Below are 18010 nucleotides of genomic sequence, written 5' to 3'. Positions count from 1 at the left end.
GAAAGATAGTTATCTTGTTATGTTGGCTGTGATGAAATTACAATACAATTTTGGAGGCCTTTTGGATCATATTTGCAACGCATTAAGGTTGCATAAATAACTTAGATAAATGATTATATTATTTCCTTTGTTTGGCATTATTCAAGCAAAACCTGACACAGATTGACAATCAATTACTTCAACTGCTCAGTACCTAATGGTGATGGTAAGATGGGCACATGAGAATAAGAGTGTGGTTTAAAAATGCTGCACCATAAACCAGCAGTCACCTAAAGCCATTCAAGGTAACATCTTGTATTAGTTTATTTAATGCGCCCTCCCTGAAGCAGAACATGGGCTTCAATGATCTTATACATGTTGTCCTACACACGTATGAGTGACTGTAAAAGACCTTTTCAGCAAAACAACAATCTTTATCCACTCCTCACACCTTCGGTTTCGGATTCCAAATTGCAGGATTAGGTTGTTGTGGAAACTGCTGAATGACTTTCTTGCTGGCTCACAATGTAGGAGCCCCCTCGTCTGTGTGGGAAGACAGTGACGATTCCCACAACTCTTTTTTCAGATGGGGCTCTTTTATTTGTGGCCCAGGAGAGAATTGTGTCAGAGGAAATACTGTACAATGTGATAGGGAAAGGTCACTCCTGTCCAGGATTCTACTTCATGCTCTAGCATCCTTACACACTGCCACAAATTGTTATCCGCTTCAGACAACACTCAACACAAAACTCACACATTTGCTGCTGGAATGTTGCATTCTTTAAAAGTTGTTGAAGTACATTCAAAATTAATCTGTAAAAATTCTTAATCAATGGTGTACATTTGAAAAAACCCAACTGCAGATAGAAAAACAACTCAATACAGTGGCTTTTGGATATTTGCCACGGTCACTATTTCACTGTGTCTAGAAATTACTGGCATCCAATACAAGCAAACATCCTTGGTTTTTAAAAGTAATCCTATTAGCCTCGCCGGGAATTATTGTTGAAAGAATCTTTCCAAACACTTTAAGGATTAGGAAGCAGCCAACTCTGGAGGCACCACTCTGCAGAAGATCTGCTCTGTCACAGGTTGTTGATTTTCAACCAGGGGCACAAGGTGTCCTACCAAGAACCCAAGGTCAGGACTTATCCCTGATCATGGAGGGCTGGAAAACAGACTGTTCAGATTTGCGTGAACACAAGTTATTCTAAAGTATTTTCTTATTTTTGGTTAGGCACAATCATTGGATCATGATTCATATTAACTCCATTTGGAAACTTTTACAGCAAATCTTAATTTCTCCATGAAATACATATGGTGCATCTGGGATATATATATCCCATATATATATATATATATATATATATATATATATATATATATATATATATATATATATATATATATATATATATATCCCAGATGCACCATATGTATTGTGGATTGTATCATGGAGAAATTATGGAGAAAATTTCATGGTCTTGTTCAGCAGAATGATAATTATTGCACCAAAAACTGAAAAGATGAAAAGTCTTATTCTCCTGTCTCTCTAGGCGAGTACATGAATCAATTAGCTGACCTTGAGTTACGGAACCCATCCAAAGGAAGTAATAAAGTTGTTGCTGAGGGCTTTGGTTGTTTTGATTGTGTAGGTGAGGTCAGACAAAGGATTTCTTGATTGCCCTTGAATGAAATTCCTGTCTGTCAAAGAGGATGCTGCCTTGAGTGTCTTAATTAAACACACCTCAAAGCCACACAGTTTAGAGAGAAAAGGCCTGGATTCTGAATAGCAGGGGAAATAATAACAAAAGGCTGAATTAGCAGAACAAATTAAACATACATTAAACGTATCATTTGGGCGCCATGTAGTCTGTACTGAGTGCAATGTAAATGCATCTGTGCAGTTATGATACGCTCTGTACAAGTAAGGTCTATAATGAGAAATAGACCATGGTTAATGGTGGGAGATTTTCCTAAAACTAACGAGGTAGTTTTGTTGCATTACTTTGAACTTTAAGTGACACACAACAAGCTGTTTCACAGTGTTTCAAAAACCTTGTGGCATATAAATGACACTCAAAAAGTGGTGCATAAATTACAAGCAAAAAGCCAAAAATACATTCTTAAGACACACAGAAAGGTCGGAAGATGTGATATTTAGAGACTTTCCCATTAGATTGGGATGTAATCGCCAATTCTGCTGGTGACTGAATAGAAAACAACGTAGTTTGTGATTTAACAAGGGGATGCAACTGGAAGTGGGGAAATGTGAGAGAAAACAAAGCAACATAAGGTTGCAGGATGAAGGGACTTGACAAAGAGAGGGGGACGTGCTTTCTTGACCCTTGAATGCACAGTGTTTGCTCTCTTGTCAGATCGAATAATGGCGGACTGTTTGCTGAAAGCAGCAGTGTGAGGCCATAGAATATAAAACCCCATCCCAGTCCCACAGACTCATGAGCTCCATACTAATAGAGCTGGGGGTTTGTCAAGGCTGCTCAGGGCTTCCATTGGTTTAATTTATAACGACATGTTTCAGCTGCATTTCACAGTTCTTACTTGCAAATCCTCACATGTAGAAGGGTTTTTCTTGGGAGGAAAATGCTCCCTGAAATGGTAATTCCTAAATAAGTGTTTAATGACTCTTGGTCCTTTGTTCATGACTAGTGAAAAGGAGACTTCAAGTAGAACTGTGCAAACCTGCATGTTAAAGATAAGCATACTAGTCTGCATTCATGAAAAGAGGGGAGAAAATGTCCAAGGATTTACTGTTGTTATTGTCTCTTTCTTGTAATATTGAACTGAAGATTAGTCTGTGCAGCGAAACAATCCCAGGGTTCAAGAAGATTACTTCTAAGGATGCTTGCAAAATTTCGTTTAGCCCCTCAATCTGCAAGTATTTCCCCCTGTACTTGCATCGTTGTAAAAACAACTTCTGGATGTCTTTGTACACGTATGCAAATTTTATTTGTATACGTATGCACATTTTATTTCATTTTAAAAATATCAAATAACTTTTGGTGAAAAGTCCGAGCCACTCTGATAGTTGCAGGGATGGATTCGGTGACTTTATAGGTATAGTAGTATAGTGTTACACCACCAACTTCACAATTGGCATTATGTTTTATACCGATTTTACTATTATTAACATCATCAATTGGCTATTGTGACAAGCAGCTAATGATGTTGTATCAGCAGTATTATTACAAAGGCCACAAAGGGTTGTCCGAAGATGACAACAAGAGGGTTTTATAAGAGGGCAAATTAATCTCCAAAGATGCCAAAGAAACGGTGTTGGTACTTAATATAGATTGTCAGTCATACAAGTGAGCAGATTTTATTAATAATAGCATAGGGAACAATGTTGAAAAAATGATGGCAGCATTAAAGAGCAGAAGTACTCACAAGTTGAAGCTCACTGATCAAGACAGGTATAGAGATAACAAAGATAGTTCCAAAACAAAGTTGAAACTCTCAACAAAGATAGCTCCAAGTAGCTGCTCTGTCTTTCGGGCTGAAATATTAATTCAGAGACCGTGGGTTTTCAAAGCTAACACAAACAACCTAAATGCAGGTCCTGTAAGGAGCACAACCCCTAGACCCCGCAGGGATGGAATAAAGTAATAAGATGCGGATACACATGAGAGGCATTGAGACCTTGCATTTTTGCCCTTAGCTCTGTCGACATTTTAACTAATAAAAACTGAATACCCTATAAAAAATCATCAACTCTCTAAAGAAACTAAACTAAGTGCAAAATAAATGTTAGTTGAATATCCAAAAGGTTTCACAAAGCCCCAATAGCACAAACTGATCACTCCCTGTAATGAAACACAATATGCTAAGAAATATATATTTTTGTATCTGACTCATTGACCAGCAATGACTTTTAATTTATGACAGAACAATTTTGTGGTAATTGTAATAGCTTCAGCAAATTACCTGGGGATTTACGGATCTAAATGTAACCGCTGCATCAGATTGCCCAGTAGATCTGCACCCTGTGACCTATCTTTGTTTCCCTCTTCACATTTACTTGCTAATATGTAACTCTTCACTCCAAGCCCATGTCCTGAAAAACCAAGATAAGCCCAGGCATGGTCTACTTAATTTCAGGCAGCAAGACATTCCTCACTATTCTTCATGGGGGAAGGGTTGATCTCTGGACATTTCCCTGGTTGTTCCAGACATGTTTTAAGTAGTTTATTTGTTCAAGCAAAACAAAAAATCAATTGAAATTCAATAAAAGATCAGCCTAAATTTGCCGTAGTAGACTAATCAAGTCTATGGCAAATATCCCAATTATTTCAGTTCATATGTAGATGAGGCCACATACCCACAGGGTTCATCTACTACATTTGAGCCCACACAACTTGTCAATACAGGCGGTGTTTAGAGAGTGAAGTGCACATCATCACATTCATGCCATTGCTACAGGCGACAGGAAGCAGCTTGAAGCCTTGATCCCACCAATACTGGGACCAACAGAGCACTTCTATCTTTCATCTCACCTATCTTTCCTCCCTTTTCTCATCTAGATAGCTTATCATATCCTGCCTATCAGGCATCACTTATGGGGGAAAGCGGGCGAAGGAGGTGTTGGTGAGTGGGGCTTCATCCACACACAGAATCCCTAAAGGATTTCATAAGCACCTTTTACGATATGAGAGCCCTGTTACTCTCAATACACACTCAAACCATGTTCATAGGGAGAATATAAAATGCAAACCTTCTCAAGAGAGTTTGCTTCAAGCTGTGTAACACGTATATTCCCCTCTGCTGTATTCATTTTCTTGGCATACTGAAATGCTGATGGTATCAAAATGAGAGGAGCTTTTTTTGTTTTTTTCTGGCCACCATCACAGCAGTATAATCAAAAGAGACAACAGCTTGAAATCAAAGACAAAGGAGTTATCAATTAAACTGTAGATGATGCCCAGCATCTTGATGCACCATTTTAGCAACGCCAGCTTCATCTCTGATTAAAGGATTAGGCAGCTGGCCTTGAGATGGATAGATGGTGGGTGATTTAATGTGACTGTGTGTCGCGTGTGTGAATGCTTGTGCATAAAAAGTGTCTACCATGGATGGACCCTGCATTGGGCTCCAATCCTGAAACCCGGACTGAGCTGGAGAGAGTTGTGACTCTCCAGCTTTCGCCCAGCTGTCAGAAGCTTATCGTGCAGCAGGGCTGAGAGGAGCAGCTCCGGCCCACTGCTGGGATTCCGGGGCCAAAAACACATTATCCAGAGTGATTCCGCAAAACTGAACAAAAGCTCTGCTACTGTGAAAAGAGACATGTCACAGCAGCAACTGTGTCATCATTGACTCTCATAACTCCTGCTGTTTTTTGGGGGGGAATATTAGACTTTTCAAAACACAGTCTCATTAAATTGTTATAGCCCAAAATCAAACAACATACAAGTTTGCTTTCACTGTAGATGTGAAAAGATTCCAAATCGGTTTCATTTTTCCATTACATTTTACACATTTTGTTTATCTTCTTCTGTTGCCAGTGGTAAAAAGCTTTAGAATTTGATATATGTATGCATCAGCTTTTCTGGAGTTGATGGGACTACTGACTGTCCAAACTTGAAACCCAAATTAAACGGGTGAGCTTGTTCCACAAAAGAGAGAGAGAGATGTTCTACAAACGTATTGCTTGAACGACCCCAGTTCTGCTAGAGTGATATAAGGCAGGTATACGACACATATCATCATCGAGGGAACAAGCCTGGGCCTGGGGTTTCTATACTTTTGGGAATTTGCCTTTGCTTTGTTAACCTCTGCTCCACACACAGGCTTTGGCAGTATATTAAGACAGAGGAAGGCACTCATCAAGCAGGCTTTCCCTGTCGGTTTCCATAGGAAAAATTAGGTGTGAAAGGGTCTTAAAAACTTGAGCCATGTTTCACCCACATTCTATGTAAAATGCAATCACAACCAGAGAGAAAAATATATAAGATGCTGCCACTCTCCTACGTGATTGTCTATTATTTATACACTATTTATGTATATATCTCAAACAGATGAAGATGATTTTCTGACAAACAGACTACTTAGCAGTAATCTGCCCTCAAGAGAAAAATGTACAACAATGTAGGAAAAACAGCATAAAACTAACTGCTGATAGAAATCCAAACAAACTTGAGCTGAGGAAACCCCCTCCGATGGCTAATTAAAATGCATAATTCATAATATAAAAATGAAAGCTCTTATTAATATGGTTTAGCTTACTTGCCTTGTAGAATGAGCCAATCATTAATAATTACTTTTTAATCTTTATTTAAGAATAATTACATTGGCTTAAGTCTTTTAGCTCACAATGAATGTTTCATCCCTTCATCAATGCGCACAGGTTCTTCACTTGTTTGGTTCGTCACTACAGCACTCTCCACATATGCTTTTACTTTATAGCATGTATAAACATTGAAAATATAACAGCAATGGAGATCGGTGAGAAAATAAATACTCAAAGTTATTGACGATGAGGACATAAGGGACCAGTGAAGTGCGAAAATCATTTTCCATCTAAAATAATTATCCTAAATCCTCTCTGTAATTCAGTTTTTCCACCCCAAAGTGAAGCAGCTGTTACCCAGGAATAGCTCCTCTAATCAACTTCCAGATGTTTTATCACAAAAATGTTTTCCATAACAATAAAATGACTACCTAATATTTTATTAGCTGCAGCACAGATGGACTCTGAGGTAAACCGAACGCCCCCAAACTCCCTTTAAAACACTGAACTAGCTATGTAATTTTCTGAAGTTTACAGCATACTCTATGCATATGATTCACCCTATAGGTCCCAAGGACAGAATAATGGCATACCCCCCAAGAAAAGTGTAGGGGAGACATTTTCATTAATAACAGAACAGAAACTGTAGAGTCATCATCTGCACTGTGATGGGAATATTATAGCATTTACAAAGTCGATATTAACCGCACAACTGCATGTGAGTGCACGTTCACTTTTGTTGTGCTCCAGCATGCTATGGGGAGAATAATAATCCCTCCTATCCTGGGATTAGACCAGCAGAGGAACAAGGGAGATGGATTCAAGTATGCACTCAGTGTCACAAGCGATAACACACCGATAACATAGAAGATGTTGGAGATTTGCACGGCAGATGTTACTGCAGGCCGAAATGGTTCAGAGGATTTATTAGATCGAGGTACTCAAACTGACCTCAATTTATCTTGTTACAGAAGCAGAAATAACAAACAAAACATGCTTGTTGAGGAGAGCATTGCAGACTTGCATAGGAAACTTGAAAGGAGAAACATTCCTCTGTTTCAGGGGCTACCATGTAAAAAAAAAGTTCCAGTAAGGAATTTTACCTCTTCCTCTGTAATTCTAAATTACTGATTGTCATACTCATTGCACATAAGGGTTACTAAGGTTACTAAGGGTTACTAAACAAGTGAAAATGGAAACACAACGATGGATTTTGACCTTCAGCTTATTTTTATGAACTGAACAATCAATGGTATTTTGCTGCCTGTTTGTAGCTGAGTGAAGAAGAAAAAAGAGATGTTACAGAGTGCCTGGAATGAAAAACAAAGGCCACAGCAGTGTGTCTGTCAGGAGGACTATCCCTGATGCTGACTGACTGGCTGCAGGCAGACAGGGATTCTGCTTCACAAACAAATGCCTGGGAATGCTAGTGCTTGTGTGTGTTCAGGTAAATTCACCTGAATGCACCCGAATCCTCAGGAGAAAAGGGGAGGGCTGGAGCCCACCCAAACACAGCAATTAACTGACTTAATGACAGGACCAGGCCCCTCCCCAGAACACACATGTGCACAAACATCCAGATACCGATCGTGTTCTACACAAGACACTTTCTCAAAGTAATTAAAGAGGTGTTTGGCCCACGCCTCTGTTCGTGACTCTGCTGTAAAGGTGGGATGTTTTTCCAAAACAGGAAATAGACACCCACAAATGAATATGTGTAATTTCAGTCCTCTGTGATTATTCATTCAAAGCTTTGACAAGCTTGACGAATAGTGAGACACACAATCAGCTCTGAGAAAATAAGCTATGTATCTTCTTTTGGCAAAAGCAACTCAAATAATCACACGGTGAGAGATTTCGGAAATGAAAAAGAAACTGGAGAGGGGGTGGGGGGAATAAGACATAAAATCCACAATATACACATGATTATAAAGCATAATTGCAGCATAATTGTGTTGTGTATTATTAGTAGCATACAGCATTATTATTGAGTGTGTTCTATAACAACAGGGGCCAGAATATCAGTGTTTTAGTCACACAGTGAGAATCCTTTTATCGAGACCCATTCTAATCCAAACGATAAGCGTTTGGGGTTCAGGTTTAATTGTCATGTTGTTATTTGTGGCAAAGAGACGATGGTGTCTTTATGTAGACAAGTTAATTGAGTGAAACAGTTAATTCTCTTCCAGTCTAAATTGCATAAGCATCATTTACAGTTTATCTTCCTTTTTTTAGCAGTTCTTATAAAATCATAATATTTGGCCACATAAAGTAAAGGTCATTATTGCACTCAATATTCACATAGAGCTGTCCCAAACAATGTACAAGAATAGGTCCGGTCAATTTGGGCTCTGAACACTAAAATGACACAACAAGCAGCAGAAGCACCGCTGCCAGGAATAATTCAATTTACTCAATTTAAGAGAGCCAAGACTTTGGCCAGCTCCAAGACAATCCATCTATCAGAGACACTATGATCTCTGCTTCAACAGCTAAAACAACCTTGTGGTGAAACTGCAATAAGTAGTAAGTAATTGGATTAGGTGAAATACATGGTTTGGCATTTTCCACTCATTCTCCCAATGCAAAAAACAGGCCAAGAGTGAATTAGTGCCCTGCCCTGTAATGAGGGCAGGTTGTAAGTCACTTTATTTTTGGATTGACAATGGAGCCAGCACAGATCCTATAACAATCAGTTGGGTAGGGCAGTTGGGTAGGGCACAGAACAGTGAGTTTACCCTCAAGCAGACGCAAAGTGATGTCAGTGGCTACAACTCGTGCTGAGTAGATTAGCCGATTTATCGATTAGTCTACCAACAGCAAATTAAATAAGAGTGACAATTGATAAATTGTTAAAATAATTACAATTTGGAATTGTTTTTAAGTTTGATGTTGTCAGCTTTGTGAAGTTTGATGATGTTCTCTCTTTAACATAATTGGAAATTAACTGAATGTCTATGTTTTCAGTTTGATGTTTTCTAGCAATTTGAAGGCCTCACAACATGATAGAAAATGTCATGGGGATTTGTGTGACCATTTTAAAGATGAATGATTAATCAATTGTTTGAAAAGAAGAAAAAACAGAATAATAAATATTTACAGTCCTAGTTTCAATCCTGTCTAATACTGTAAACATGACTATCCTTAAAATACACACATATGCGGAAACATTCAATTTCAAATATTAATTTGCATTCATACATATACTCAGAAATGTGCACACATTCACGGTTCATCACAGCTGTTAGCAAAAACTCCCGGAATCCCACTGAGCAGCTGCGACATAAAAAATAACTTTTCACCCGTAGAAAATTGCCAAGTGCAGTTGGTATATTTCCCAATGAACTTGAAGTGAGGATGAGAATGTTTTCCACTGCTGAACATAACATACTGCAGCTGTGTTCCAGTGTACACCATTCAGCTTCTCCCCAACACGACTGTTCAAAGAGCTGGAGGCTCCGTCTGGGGATTTAGAGCAGCCACCAGCACAGCTTAAATCTTATTAAAAAAATGTTCACTGACTGCATCACAAGCTGCAGTGCAGTATGTGTCGAATCCTTATGGATGGGTCATCCAACAAGACGCTATATCAACTTGTCAAGCAATTCAGGTTTAACTATAGCCACAATTCCCATGTCAGAGAGTGACATTTTAAAGAAATATAATGTGTCTGACCATTGCAATTTAATTTTTTGTTTTATTTGAGCACAACCTATGATAAAGGACAGAACAAGACATATGATATTTGTATTCATCCTTTCATCAAGTCTAAGGATGATGTAAAATATTGAAGTGAATGCTGAAAACAGCGGAATCTAATTGCCATTTCTGGAAGATAAACTACAAGTGGGGATTCAAGTATGTCGTCAAGCATTAAGCAAGCAGGAAAGAGAAAGAATGTGACAGAGGGAGAGAAGTCTGGAGCGTTCCATAACAAATAACCCAATTGAGACAATAACAAAGGGAACAACAACAGAAAAGCTCTGCATGAGCTTGACATTTGCCAGCAGCTCAGGTGAAGCACTTTCATTCAGTATCACCCCCTGATAAGGAGTTGTCCTCTGCATTTTAGTCATCGCTCATTACCATCTACCTGTTGGCATTGATTTTAACCTGCTTTATTCAACTGAAGCCACAGATTAGACCAGAGTCGAGAGATGAGAAAATGTGCACGGGGGCCCACTGAGGTGCTTGCGGGAAAATAGGGCCCCTTTTAAGGAGCCCCTTTGTGCTCACTCCTCACAGCTGAAGGGTAGCAAAAAAGGACACACTGTCAGGCACGCTACTTCTGCTAATCGGCAACACTGGCATGATTGCCTCAAACCATTTACTGAGCCTGTGCCTGATTACATATCTACAGTGAGAGGAAGGTCTTTCGCTAATTGCTAAATCAATCATTTCTTTCTAAATAATGAGGCACTTCCATGCACAAATAATGGGGTATCATGGGTGGGGTGCTATACAACTGATACTGCAAAGTAAGAATAACATGAATGTATAGATAAAAGGTTAATGAGAGTGGAAGCTCTTACATTCAGACTATTTGATAGAAATATTGCTGAATGGAAATCAACAGAGCACGACATGAACAAAAGTTATCTAAAAATAGTATAGTTTTCATTCCTTCTCATTCACTGTATGCCTATTCTATCATTTACTCATGCTGAAATAAGAAGTTATTGTTCTGTAAATGTCACCGATCTCTGCACACATCTGTGCTTAGTAATTCTGCTTAATAAGGCATTTTATGAAGCACACGCACACATTTTCTTTCCTTTTTTAAAGAAATCAGTTACTCAAAGCAAAACTTGGGACTGTGTATCAAACTAAAATGTTTCAGTCTCAAAAGTCAGCATCTTAATGGATGTTTTAGCAAAGTAACTTACCACTGTCCTCAATGGAGAATGAGAAGATGTCATTTGTAGCCTTGTCACCATCCCTCAGAACATAGCATATGTTCATGTCGTCAATTTCAGCTGAAAAAGAGATACAATTGCATAACTGTCCATGACATCCGTTATTTGGCTGAATTGGTGATTGGGAAAATATGTCCAGTTTGTTTCTGACATACTATTTGTCAATAACTACCCCTGAGCCCTGCTATAAGAAGCAGGCTGAAGCTGTGAGATTAAATGTGCCCACTGCATATCGTGTCTGGGGGATCTGAAAGGAGCAACTGCTTGGTAACAAGCGCTGTATATCTAATAGACTCAGAATGGCACAGAACATAAAGAATAGCTTGATTGTTGGCGTTCCATCACAGAGACCTGCTTGCCATCCTGATAGTGTGGCGCTAGACAGGATTCTTTATTTACTGTCTGTTCATTCTTGTGAGAACTCTTGAAATATTGAACAGGCCTCTTGGGTAAAGCATCTCGCAGTGACTCAGTAAATAAAAGCAGGGAATACATGGATATTGACTGTACACAGATACTGCCATCTTGATATTTAGCATTTACCAAGATTTACCAAGACACCCCTCTGGTCTGCTTGAAATATAACTTTTGTACTCATGTTTGCAGCCAGTGGTCTGCTGTGAGCCAGGCTACTATGCCCTTGCCACCAATCTATCATCCTGTCTGTAATCCCTTTTCCTTCTGTTAGAAATATGACTCTGGTAATATATAAATCACCATCAGTTCTCTCCCAAAGTGAAATACATTAGGCCCTGTTTGAAAAATGTAATCCTCCAGTGAGATCTGGTCAGCCTGAGGCACTGGCATACTTCATCTCTGTAAATAGGCAGTCTCTTGAGTGAAAACAAAAACCTTGTGTTTGAACTCAGCATTTTTCAGTAATCCGAGGGGAGTACATTTAGCAGAGTGAGTAAATGTAAAATAAGTTTGAGAGCGAGCTCAAGAGAATTATTATTAGAACTGTCTTCTGTGTGAGTCTCTGCACTACATTAAAACATTTTAATGTCACAGGAATGCAAAGCTGTTTGAAATGCAGCTCTCTTACCTTGTGTGAAGGTGATGATAGTAGCATTTCCTCTGCCGAGGTTGATCAGGTAGCCGTGTGCTGGGGCAACAGTAATCCTAAAGGTCACTGAATTCTGAATGCTGTCTCTGTCCTCTGCTTTAAGAGTCTTACTGGTGATCACAAATCCCAGGTGACCATTCTCCATAACCCGCAATGTTGGGGCACCCTTATTCACCACAATCTGCGGCACCCCATTATCCACTGGTAGGACAGAAATCTTCATCATTTGGGGCTTTCGAGTTTCAAACACTGTGTTGGGAAATATGTAGAAGTCTGTGTGTGTGCCATCAGTGACGGTGAAGGAGAAGCTGTCCTCTGCACTCTCTGTGCCATCATGCTTGTAGCTGATCATGTTCTCATTCAGGTCCTGCTTTGTGAAGGAGGTAACAGCCCGGGTGTTGTTAAAGAGCAGGCGACCATGAACCGGGATTTGAGTGACTGTGAACTTCAAGAGGCGGTCAACAGTGTCTCTGTCCTCCACTGTGAGCTCAAACGGCGTGATGAGTTTGTTCTCTCCCTCGGTTACCAGTAGGCTGTGTACTGTCACTACAGGCTTTTTATTGTCCACGTCAGTGATGGAGACGCGGAAAGTGCGAAACACAGGGTTGTAGCCATCAGTCACTTCAAATTCAAAGCTATCCATTTTCACTTCATCATCAGAAGTGTGGATGTAGTATACTTTGTTGCCAGCCAGCTGGAGCTGTGTGAAGGATGAGATGGGCATCCCAGGTGTGTCTGTGCACTCCAGGTGTCCTCTCATGGGAGCTCTGGTGATCGTGAAAACCAAGTGTTCATCTGGGCTGTTGAGGTCACTGGTGCTGAGCAGGTCTGTTGTCAGAGTAACCCTGCCACCCTCTTTAAGTGATACACCTTTACTGATCACATCTGGGAACACCATGTCAATGCCACCCACTGTGACATAGAAGTATCTGTCTATCAGTGGATTGATGCCATCTGTCACATCAAATTTTATGAGGTCCCGAATTCCCTCTTGCCCATTATGGATGTACACAATTAAACCCTGATCCACTTCGTTCTGCGTAAAGTTAATTCCAACTGTAATATTTTGCAAAGTCTCAGAAGTTGCCCTCTGTAAATATCCCTGACTGGGCCCATAGCGAACAATATAAGTTAGCGTTTCATCCTCAGAGTCCAGATCAGTTGCTTTTAAAACATCGCTGTTTATGACTTTCACGTCACCTATCTCAATTTCAAGGCCGTCATTGATTGCCATCCTTGGAGTCTCGTCGTCCACAGGGATAATCATAACTATTACTGTTTTCTCTACACTGAACTTTCCATCTGTGAGAACAATATCAAAGCTGTCCTCTGTGGTCTCTGAGTCATCATGCTCATACACAATGCTGGAGGCCTCCCTGATCTGATCCAAGGTGAAGTTCGAGACAGGGATAGTGCCAGTAGTGAGCTGATTGAGAATAAATCCGTGCTTGGGGGATTTGGTAATAATGAATGTAAGCTGATCAGAGGGGAGATCTGCATCAACACCATTCAGAATGGGAGTGTCGATGACTATGTTCATGCCCTCCATAACTACAAACTCTCGCATATAAATTTCAGGCTTTTCATCATTAGAGGGGATTATGGATATTGGGAAAAAGTGCCTTTCAGAGAAATTGATGCCATCAGAGCATCTGAAAGTGAACCTGTCCTCCACTGGCTCGACTCCTTTGTGAATGCTTTGAACATAGTAAATGTGATTCTGTCTGATGTCTTTGATGGTGAAAGCACTAATAGCTGTCCCGGACCTGGATTTCTCTGAGCCTGGGGCAGGGGAGATATTTTCTACATACCCTGAAGTCGACTGTACAATTATTGTACAAAGGAGGTGATCATTGGAGGTGTCTGCATCATCAGCCCTTATATGAAGAATTTGAATGACATTCTTTGCTCCCTCCACAACAGAGAACTGTGGCCCCACAAAGACCTCTGGAGCCTGGCTGTCCAGGGGAAGAATAGTTACATGCACTCTAACACCTGTGATTTTATTTCCACCTACAGTCCACTCATCAGACATGTCCGTCAAAGTGAGATTGAAAAAGTCCTCCTTTGTGGTCAAGCCTATCTCACCACTGGTATGAGCATAGACCACAGCGCCGTTAATGATATCAGCTTGGGTGAATGTGCCAGATGGAACACCTTTCACCAGAATTTCACCTAATGATGGTGGGTCCTCAACAATGAAGGTCAAACGGAGGTCATCTGTGTCCTCATCTCTTCCCTGAATGACATTACTTGTGATTTCTGTTGCTCCATTTTCCAGTACATCTATGTAGGAGCCGATTGTGCCAGCTGGAAGGTTGATAGTTGGCGTCTCATCATCAATCGGCTTCACACTAATCTGTATAGTGATTGGGACAATGTGGATGCCATCGCTGACATCTATTTGTATCAAATCAACTGTTGATTCATCTCCATTATGGATGTATGAAATTTTACCATTTCCAATATCCTCTAGGCTGAAAGTATCTCCTCTTGTAATATCATAAAATGTAAACTGGATCTGGCCATGCAGTGGAGGCTGAGTAATAGTGAAGGATATCTGTTTGCTGTCTGTGTCTGTGTCTGAGGTGTCCAGCTCATCACTCGTAAAGATATGGATGCCGCGTTCAAACACAATGAATCCAGAGTTGGTTATTTGAGGAGGTGTGTTGTCCACAGGCTTTAAAAATATAGTGAAATCTCCTTCAACAATATTTCCAGAAACATCCTCCACGGTGTACCGAAACTGTAAAACATGACTGGTAATTCCAAGTTCAAGCTCAGGCGGTTTGTAGGCTATTTTATGGTGGTTAATTTGTGCCTGGGTGAAAACTGTAACTTCAGTGTTTGGGTTTTCAGTTAAGACCAGAGCTCCCAATACAACGGGGCTATTCTCATCTGTATCTGTTGTTGGCTGGATGATTGTGTATTTGAGATCACGATCTTCTGAGTCCAGGTCAGTGTAACGGAGGAATTTCTTTCGGAAGTAAGTAAGCTGGTACTCGTGCACAGTCATTTGCAGAGTCGTGCCGGGGTAAAGTTCAGGTGGGACGTCGTCTACAGGAATAATTTTTATAATGAATGAGCTCTCACTTGATTGGTTTGGTGGGTCGTTGTCATCTTGAACTCCAAACACAAACTGATCTATGACTGTGGTGACGCTGTGAGGCCCAATGTGCTTGTAAAACAGTGTACCATCAGTTATATCCTGCTGCAGCCATTCAGTCACTACTTTCTCATACAATTCATCCTCTGTATTAAACTTCCAGGTTGATGGGTCCTCTGGGGCCTCAGACTGGCGCAGCAAAACCTGCCCAATCGTGGAAAAGGGAGGCTTGATTGTGAATTTTATTGAAGAATCCTCTGAGTCAATATCTGCTGCACTGAGCATGAGTGAGGAGATTGGCATCATTTGGTTTTTGAATAAAATCAAACCAGTGTTGGCATTTATAATGGGAGGCTCGTCATCAGTTGGCACAACAGTGATTGGAAACAGAAACTCTACTTCATTTGTTCCATCTGTCATTCTAAAAATAATATTATCACTGTATGTGTCACTGCCATCATGTAGATAAATGACCACTCCGGCATCAAGGTCAGCTGGGGTGAAAAATTTCTTGCTTGAGCCCAGAACGGTTAATTCCCCGTGCCTCAGCCCGTCAATAACAGTGATTTTGACATTGTGTAAACTGTCCTCATCGCTGATTTCCAGACTCTGTGAACTGGACAGAGGCCTGGACTGACCCTCGTACAGTAACTGGCCAGTATTCCTAGTCACTACAGGGGCCAATGTGTTCATAGGCTTAACAACAATCATGAAAGCAAAAGGGTCTGACACAGCCCCCTCTGTGTCCACAACCTCAAACTCAATCTGGAAAATCCGCTCAGTGTCTGAATCCACAGCAGGGGGTTTGTAGGCGATTTTCAAGTCTTTGAGGTCTCCTTGGTAAAATGAGGTTATTGGTAAATTCCTATCATCTGTGCTCACTATGTAGCCCTCCTCAAAGGACAGAGTGGATGTGATGTTGAAAATTAATTCATCAGGATTAGACTCAACATCCTCTGCAGCCAGCATATCCATGGTTATTGCTGTCATTACAAACTGGTCTACTTCCATCATCATCATCGCAACAAAACTGGGTTTAGGAGCTGTGTTCTCCTCTCCATCTTTAATCCTCACCAAAATTTGGAAAAATTCCTGCTTGAGCAAATTGCTCTCCTTGTCATGCAACTCCACAAGCATTGGAATGTAATCTCTGTTTGGTGACTTCAACGCAAAGGTATGCTGATAGCGAATATTCATTTTAATAAATTCATCACAGTCCACCATTGTTCCAAGGCTGTCCTCATCCACAAGTTTTCCATACCTGGGCAGCACTCTGCCACTTGAGAGAGAGGCTATTTTGCATTGTTGTGCACTTTTATCATAAGTGAATTCTAAAATTCTTCTATCAATGGGGTTACTTATGCTGAGCAGTTTCTCGACAGTGAGTGGCATATTTTTGGTTAGAACTTCCAGCTGTGTGAAAATGACTTCCACCTCCATCATAAAAGGTATTATAATGGTATCCGTTTGGGTGTCATACCTGAGTTGTAATCTCACTCTATCCCTCGGAGGGCTCCTGGATCCGAAGTGCGAATACTTAACGTCGTTGTGGCCAAATTCACACGGAAACTTTTTCGGAGACAGGTGTCCAGGCCTTTGAGACAGGGGGTCATTGTCCAGGACCGTTATGCTGCATCTATCACCGGGCTGAATTTGGATAACCAAATCGTTGATGGGATCAATGAAGACTGATCTCCCGAAAGGCACGCGGATCCCATTGTTGGCAACCAGTATCGTGTCCTCTGACGGCTCGGACCTCAAGGCGTATGATAATCCATAGCTGTCAAAAACCTGTGCAACTGCATCACCTGTCAGAACCACTGCGAGCAGAACAAAAGCAGCGCCAGTCCTGTGCAGATGCGGGGGAATAATCCAAGCCATTTGTAGTGTGGAACCGCAAAGAAGACACGTTGAACTTTGCGCATACACTCTTAAAAACTAAGTACGGCGGTTAAAGTTGCAAGGATATAAAATCAGAGTTGGATAATATCACGCACCTATGCGCACGAAGGTGCACCATTCTCTCACAACGGCGGTACACTGATAACAGAAACTTCATACTCCTGCTTTGCTGGAGTACGGATAGTTACGCCTTCCTCTCCGCCGATTGGTTCATATCTCCGCTGGAATGCGTTTGTCAGGTTTTAAATGGACGTGGTTTGTGTCATTCGGGGCAGACAAAACAATGCCGCGCGGGATGGACCTCATCAGGTTGAATTAGGTTATTTTTTTAAAAATAGAAGAAAGCGATGTTTTGGCTAGATGTATAGCCTGCAGTATGGCCAGGAATGTTATTATGTTCAAAATACTTCATTTTACACGGTTGGATGTTGTTTAAATATTCTACATTTGTCTCTAATCAAATATATTTACTCAGAAATACTCCTAACGATAGGGAGTATCAATGAGAACTACAGCTGTAAAGAAGAGTCTTCACTGATAATCTAACTGGAGACAAGCTTTGTCTCCCTCTCCTGGTTTGCACAGCAGAGGAGGGAGGGTGCACGACACCCCTCAGCAGTGATGAAACCCAGTCCGTCATTACATGCTCAGGTCAAACAGGTTCTGTGTGGCACTGTGCATGCAATTCTGCAGCATGCACAGTATGCAGTGCCAATGCAGTGCCACACAGTATACAATATATTGCTGTTGTGTGGCAATGGGCGCATAATGGGGTACATCTTCTCTAGCAGCTTTTT

The 18010-nt window shown here is 40.7% G+C and overlaps 1 protein-coding gene across 1 annotated transcript in view; it reads right to left on the bottom strand.

Moving 5' to 3' along the window:
* Positions 1-17192, bottom strand: part of frem2b (FRAS1 related extracellular matrix 2b) — a gene marked incomplete at its 5' end in the record, with an annotated part of 48188 nt that extends 30996 nt beyond the window's left edge. The window contains 2 exons of the mRNA XM_079225121.1: positions 11110-11199; positions 12185-17192. Of these exons, the coding sequence (XP_079081247.1) occupies positions 11110-11199; positions 12185-17192 (5098 nt within the window). The remainder of the gene's footprint in view (positions 1-11109; positions 11200-12184) is intronic.
* Between the last annotated feature and the right edge of the window lie 818 nt (positions 17193-18010).

Source organism: Taurulus bubalis (assembly GCF_910589615.1).
Source record: "Taurulus bubalis genome assembly, chromosome: 10".
NCBI classification, from domain to species: Eukaryota; Metazoa; Chordata; class Actinopteri; order Perciformes; family Cottidae; genus Taurulus; species Taurulus bubalis.
The sequence above is the reverse complement of the archived record's forward strand: the minus strand, read 5'-3'. Positions and strand labels throughout refer to the sequence as shown.